The sequence below is a fragment of the Dysidea avara genome, chromosome 4 (genome assembly GCF_963678975.1).
Source record: "Dysidea avara chromosome 4, odDysAvar1.4, whole genome shotgun sequence".
In the NCBI taxonomy this organism is placed as follows: Eukaryota; Metazoa; Porifera; class Demospongiae; order Dictyoceratida; family Dysideidae; genus Dysidea; species Dysidea avara.
Genome location: NC_089275.1, coordinates 318,046 through 324,694, shown reverse-complemented (window position 1 = coordinate 324,694; position 6,649 = coordinate 318,046). Strand labels below are relative to the sequence as shown.

The window sequence follows — 6,649 nt, the reverse complement described above, 5'->3', positions numbered from 1 at the left end:
TTATAGATGGTAATTGTAATATAAACATCACGTGACTGAGATGTATTCCCTTAGGATGTTAGCTGACCACACGTGACGTCACTAGCCTTGCCACTCGAGTGTTTAAAGTCATTGTTTACATCTGATTAAGCTAGTTCACCGTATAGAGTAGTGATCATGGCTAACAAGGAGCGAAGCTCTGTTGCAGAGCAAAACTACAAATTGTTCGACAGTTTGCGCAAGCGATTTGGGGGAGCGAAGGTCTCCGATACGATAGCTACACCTCCTACCGATCACAGGCAGAGAACTCAATCATTATCTAGACTGCCAAAGAAACTCAGTGCCCCACCCCTCGTGTCGTTGATAGACTCTTCCGATAAAATACAGCAGACATTATACAGTTCCCCTACACGGAGTAGAGTACACGGAGCGGGAGGCAGTTCCACTGCGGCTCCTCCGGTAAAGTGTGTACTATAGCAGCGTACACGTAATGTCATAATCCTCTTCTACAGCTAGCTACAGTGAGGAAGATCAGTCAACCAGCCCGTTTGCAGCCTCAGGCAAAGTTTGTTGTAATTAGTACGGAGGGGGAGGGGCTCCAGGTTGTTTATTGTTTGTGTTAAGTAATTGTGCAAGGAATGTGCCACAATTGGTCACTTAGTTACCACCTTACAATAATGTTTTGTTAGGTGTGTGTAGATGTGTCCTTTCTGTGGGAGTGACATGATCACATGATGGACATATGATATCGTACTCCTGTTAATAGGCTGTTGATCTTGTCACTAGGGTGTAATAAACCTCACTTGATTTCCTGGGATTCACCATGTCGTTTACTTTTGTTTTATATAAAATAGATTAATCAGAACTTTAAAAGTGATATAAAGTCTGCTGAGCAAAAACCTGACTTGTTTGTGGTCTTCATTTTATTACTCTAGAGGGAAAAACCAATGGGCTGTCAAAGTTTCAACCTTATCAGTAGGAACTTTTGGAGTTACACTGTATAGTGATAGACTAAAAGAAGAGCAAAACAATGATTTGTACAGTGCCTAACAAATTGTAGGTGCCCGTTTACATAATTACTATATTACGAAGGATTGTACTGAAAGGCTATTGGTACTACAAAGTGAGTTAGTAGGTTAAAATATATATATCTGACACACTTGTGCCGTGGTGACTAATTCTGCTTAGGGGAGGTAAATGCTTGATACTTTTGTTCCCAGAATTCTAAAGCCATATAACAACTTTTTGTTGGACCACATCTTAGTATGCAACACGTCTATATACCATTATTACATGGCTGTATTCACTGCCTTATTGTCTGGGTCATGTGTGATTTAGACAGTTTTTGTAGCATCTGGATAACAGTTTTCTAGTATATAACTCAGCATGAGTGCAGCCTTTTATCACTACATTATGCACACATTACTAACTATAATGTTCTATTGCTGAAGGACATCTCCACCACAGCAACGTACAATTCGTCGTTGTTGTGGAAGTACTGATGATATCTTGGAGACATCATCAGTTGCTAGCTCGTCGTCATCACAAGACCACGCCTACTTCTCATCCAAGACCTCCACTGGGTCCCTGACCCCTCCAGAGGAGGAGCCTACTAAGGTACGTACGTTGTCATATCAACCTGTCTGGTGTGTGTGTGTGTGTGTGTGTGTGTGTGTGTGTGTGTGTGTGTGTGTGTGTGTGTGTGTGTGTGTGTGTGTGTGTGTGTACCAATCCCGCATAACTTTTATTATAAATTTTACCGCTTAATCCTTAAAAGAGCAACTGACCATGAATTCTCCAAACTCAGTGTGTAAAAAGGTGTTCGGCAGCTTCAAGTGATTTTGAACTATTTTCCTTTTTGACAAGTTGTACGAAAAGTGCTTCTTTCTAGTGATAATTACTGATTTTCACTTCACGTAGTTAAAAGTAAATTCATTATGAGAATGGTATGTGTGAGAAATTTGGATAGTATAATATTTGCTTCTTAGTGATATGTTGGGGTGGTTGAACACAATTATAACACTATCTTACACCTCATTATCAAATTGTATTGGGTTTGGCTTGAACTGTGTAAGATGTACCTCTGAAGGAGGTTCCTTGACCACTGCATTGCAGCTATGGTACCGCCCAAGTGCAACATCACACTCACTCGCCCATGCCTCGAGAGTGCAAGGGATAATAAAACTTGCTAATTAAAGGGCGTGGCATCCTTTTTACATGTAAGTTTTTATCCTTCAATTTGAGGGATAAGGACTTGCACATGAAATGGGTGCCATGCCCTTTAATTAGTGAGTTTTGAACCCCTTGCACTCAGGGCCAGCCTTAAGGGTAGGCAAGGTAGGGCTCTGGGTCTAAGGGGGCCCTCAAAGCTCTAAAACTAGGGTCCCAGTTCTCAAACTACAAATTCAGTTTATAACACTAGGTAATTCTTACTTTTAAGAAGATAGAATCATAATTATTCAACTCATCACTCAAGGTACGCATCGCCGATAAGTATGAATCACGTGATGTAGACTATAGGTCTACTAGATGTATTGGTGGTTGCACATGATATTCATTGTACTGTCCACTAGGATGTAGCCATATATACACATTAGGAATTCATCAAAGGTAACTAGATTTGCAAAAAGGTACCTTTTCACACACAAAATATGACCCATTTTTTTGAAATTTGAAGCTTAATAACTTTTTGATCATGGCGTATAATAGACATGGAAGTTTTCATGGGTGTAGCCACAGTATCTGGCTGAATTCAGGTACTAAGAGCAAGTCAATCAGTATAAGGAGTCAAGTGTTGCATTGTTTTGTTTGCTGGTATGTAAAATGTGTGGAAAAGATACCTTTTCGGAAATCCGGTCACAAATGCCATTAGCCACTACAATGCAAGAAATCACGTGATTGTGTTGATTTAAATCGCACAATGGAGTCAGGTCTCGAGTGGCGGTGAGGTTACTCACTTTCAATTGTTGATGGGTGTTAGTAGTTACTTTGTGCACGTGTGAGTGAATGTGCGCACTGATTTTCTGGGGCACACAGTGGCACACTGAAATAATCACGGATACTTTGTGACTGTTTGTGCTAGAGTGGAATCTATGGCGATACATGGCTATTTTGTTTGTGAAACAGGAACGTAAGGTTGGAGATACAATATGTTGGATGGATTCCATTAATATCCATAATGTCAAGAGGCTGCTGGACGGAGTGATCAAGAGATCAGGCATAATCAGATGGACTACTCCATGTGCAGGTTGTGGTTTAATAACTGCTTGAAGTAGTAGCAATTAAGACTCTGCAAAGATTGAAGATGATCATAATAGTACAATAGCGTATAATCATAAGTTATGATTTTACACAATCACATTTAGTGTAGTTGGAGATGCATAGAATACACTGCAGAAACAGTAGTATGCATACATGTAGATGACAGCTATAGCTAGTATCATAACAGCCCATGCTTAGCCAACAAGCATATAAATTATACATAGCCCTATATGGGTTAAATGTTCTTGCATAGGAATGAGCCACATCCTCTGGGGAGCCCACCCAGTTTACCTTCCCTAATGCCCCAGAATCTCTAAGGCCAGCCCTGCTCACACTCTCGAGGTGCAGATGAGTCAGTGCGATGTGGTGCTTGGGCAGTACCGTATATCATATGTGACCAGATCCCATCATGATATGATGTATTTTCAAATTCTTTATTATATAATCTAATTTTAAGTATATGCTATGGTAATGTTTCAGCCTCGCATGGCAATAACTTTTGTAGTTGCAGCCCTACAAAGTAACAATGACAAAACACATCAAGTACAAGGAAACAAATTACAGATGCTTATGGATGAATTCTATACAGAGTTGAAACTTGCACCATGATGTTTGCCATGAATAGGCGAAACCATTGCTGGGTAAAGTTTTCTTGTATCACCTTTCTTCACTACATACAAAGACAAAAATCAGTGATGAAAAGTTGATCATGTACAATCACTTCAATGTGACATAAACAAATGGCCTTATATACACTTACGTATCCATTGGCATACTGCAACGAACAACAAAGCAAACATTTTTCGAACTCCTCTTGCATGGGCTATTAAGATGATATCCATGTTTTTGGTATCCAGGTAATCAATGCTAATAATATACTTTAGACTCTATTTAGGCTGTTTTGGGTGGGTAATAAATCTCATATACTCCACCTTGTTTTCTAATATACTCCACGCCTTTAAGCACAATATGACATATGCTCAAAATCGGATTTGTCCAATCGCTATGCGTTGTTCACGTGCAGTGATTTAACGAGCGCGATTATTTAGTCACGTGAGGACGCATAGTTGCCATGGCGCTAGTATTATCGTAAGAAAACCAGCCGCTTTTGCCGAGCCTACAGCAGAAACAGCCATGGATGAGGTAAGTGATCTGAGTGTAATGTGAAATAGAGTCTAAAGCAGTTATACGGGCACAATGTGGAGTCTATGAAATTTATAAACCCTCAGGCCCTTAGTAGCGCCCTCGCTTCGCTCGTGCGCTACAGCCCGGGCCTTCGGGTTTATAAATTTCATAGACTCCACATTGTGCCCGTATAACTATTATTTATAAAGTTAGGCTTGTGCCATTATGTTGGGTTTTTACAGATCAGGTCATGGCTAGCTATATAGTCACTACATTTCCAGTTACATACAGTCAGTCAAGTAACTATAACTATTGCAGGTACAGAGACCCAAGATACGTCAATCAATGACAGAAGACATTGACGAAGGGTATGAGGAGAAAGAAATTGACAAACAAGTAAAGAGTTGGGACAGGCATATTGGCCGATGGATGTTTGATGGAGTCAAGCCAGGGTATTCCCCTCAAACAGAGAGAGCATTAAGGTTATCCCCCGAAGTGCGAGTACCAGTACCAGAAGATGTGTATGAGATGGCTCAGAACAGTCCAAAGAGTGAATCATGGAGAAGAAGCTTGAACAAGTACGCACTGGGCAAGTTTGTATCAGAAGAGAGTGGTAAAAAGGTGGTAACCACCCAGGAGGAGCCAGTGTTCCCAGTATTTGATGATAATGATGATGATGTGAGGACAAAAGTTAGTAAGTTGAGGAGATCAAAGAGTTTCCATTCCAAACATACTGTAACTATTCCACCACATCCAGCCCCTGCTAGCTCTACACCCATGAAGACATCTGCTGACTCACCTGCCAACTCTCCATTGGCTAAAGTGCAAGCTAAGCCACACCCAAATTCTGCAGCAATTATCCCTATTCGTAATGCACTGGGTAGTCCAATAAAATCAACCACACCTTTCAAAGCTCAGACTAGCACAACCACACCTCTTCAGAATGCAGCAACCTCAACTAGTAGTCCTGTAAGATCAGCCACACCCACTAAATCATCTGAAGATCAAGTGACCACACCCACACCTTCAGGGGACACAACAAGCAATCTTGTCAACAAGCCACAAACAAACAGACCACTGCCTACAACTGGTAATGTAAGCTCGGTCACTCCCCCAGTGGTTGGTAACCTAGTACAGGAGAAGGCTAAACTGTTTGGTCCAACAGCTCATGTGAAGAGGTCCCAGAGCTTGTCAGTACGGGACTACCAGAGACCTGTAAAGTACTTGCAGCGTAATGACAAGTTTGTACCTACTGCCAACAATAGCCCTCCAGTAATCAGCCCTACAGCCAAAAAGAACACCACTAGCCGTCAAGTGCTACAGAACACAGTTACAACTAACTCTCCAGTGTCAGAGATGACAGAGAATATAAGTGTAGATCAGTCAACAGTTAAAGACAGTCCGGTAGATATTCCATGGCAGGCAGCCATCATCAATAGTAAGGGGATTCCCTGGCAGGCTAGAGCAGCTGGTAACATCACCAAGTAATCATATTGCACATTTGTCATGTTGTAACTGCAATAATCATTCTGTGTATACTATGTGCACACACACACACACGCACACACACACACACACACACACACACACACAAGGTGTATAGTGTATTTTTCATTTGAAGATTCATGATTGATTGTCAGTGTTGTCATAGTCATGTCATCTCTATGATGATAATGCTCATGCTATTTATTTGCCAGTAATGTTCTTGCTCTCCACCTTTTGAGGGGAGGAGTTGCGAGGGTGATATGCTAACCACAAGGAACAGCTTTTGTGTGATATTTACTTACCAGATTACACTAGTAGAAATTTGTAGTGTAGTTTTATTAAAAAGTTGTAGTCCAACTGCTAGTCCAACTACTAGTCCAACTGCTAGTCCAACTACTAGTCCAACTACTAGTCCAACTGCTAGTCCAACTGCTAGTCCAACTACTAGTCCAACTACTAGTTCTATACTGTACACACATAATCTATGCTCCTATGCACGCAGCATGGCTAGCTCTTTCTTCTCTTCCTGGGCCACCTCACTTCCCTGTTGTAAATGATCCAGTAATCATTGTTGATCACTATCAGAACCTTGATTGTGATCTTGATCTAAAATGTCATGTGTTCAACACACTTGGAAGACTCTGAAGTTGTTACACTTTGGACCACCAAAAGACTTGCCTCAACCAAAATCTGCAACATACTTTTCTAATGCACTTGAGTTCCATAATTACTCTACACAGAGTTTGTCTAGCTATGCATCACAACTAGTCACACATTCACTAGAGCAATATTGTGCAGA

At 41.0% G+C, this 6,649-nt stretch overlaps 1 protein-coding gene across 1 annotated transcript; it reads left to right on the top strand.

Annotated features, from left to right (window-relative positions):
- Positions 1 to 60: 60 nt before the first annotated feature.
- Positions 61 to 6,015, top strand: LOC136254352 (mucin-2-like). Its single transcript, XM_066047032.1, has 4 exons — positions 61 to 438; positions 492 to 544; positions 1,431 to 1,596; positions 4,684 to 6,015. The coding sequence occupies exons 1-4, from the start codon at positions 157 to 159 to the stop codon at positions 5,851 to 5,853; spliced, it is 1,671 nt and encodes a 556-aa protein (XP_065903104.1). The 5' UTR covers positions 61 to 156; the 3' UTR covers positions 5,854 to 6,015.
- The last annotated feature ends 634 nt before the right edge of the window (positions 6,016 to 6,649 follow it).

Excerpts from the sequence above, each read along its gene's own strand:
- LOC136254352 (XM_066047032.1), top strand. The coding sequence starts at position 157 with ATGGCTAACAAGGAGCGAAGCTCTGTTGCAGAGCAAAACTACAAATTG. Across the intron at positions 545-1,430 it reads CGTTTGCAGCCTCAGGCAAA|GACATCTCCACCACAGCAAC; the intron begins GTTTGTTGTAAT and ends CTATTGCTGAAG. Across the intron at positions 1,597-4,683 it reads CAGAGGAGGAGCCTACTAAG|GTACAGAGACCCAAGATACG; the intron begins GTACGTACGTTG and ends TAACTATTGCAG.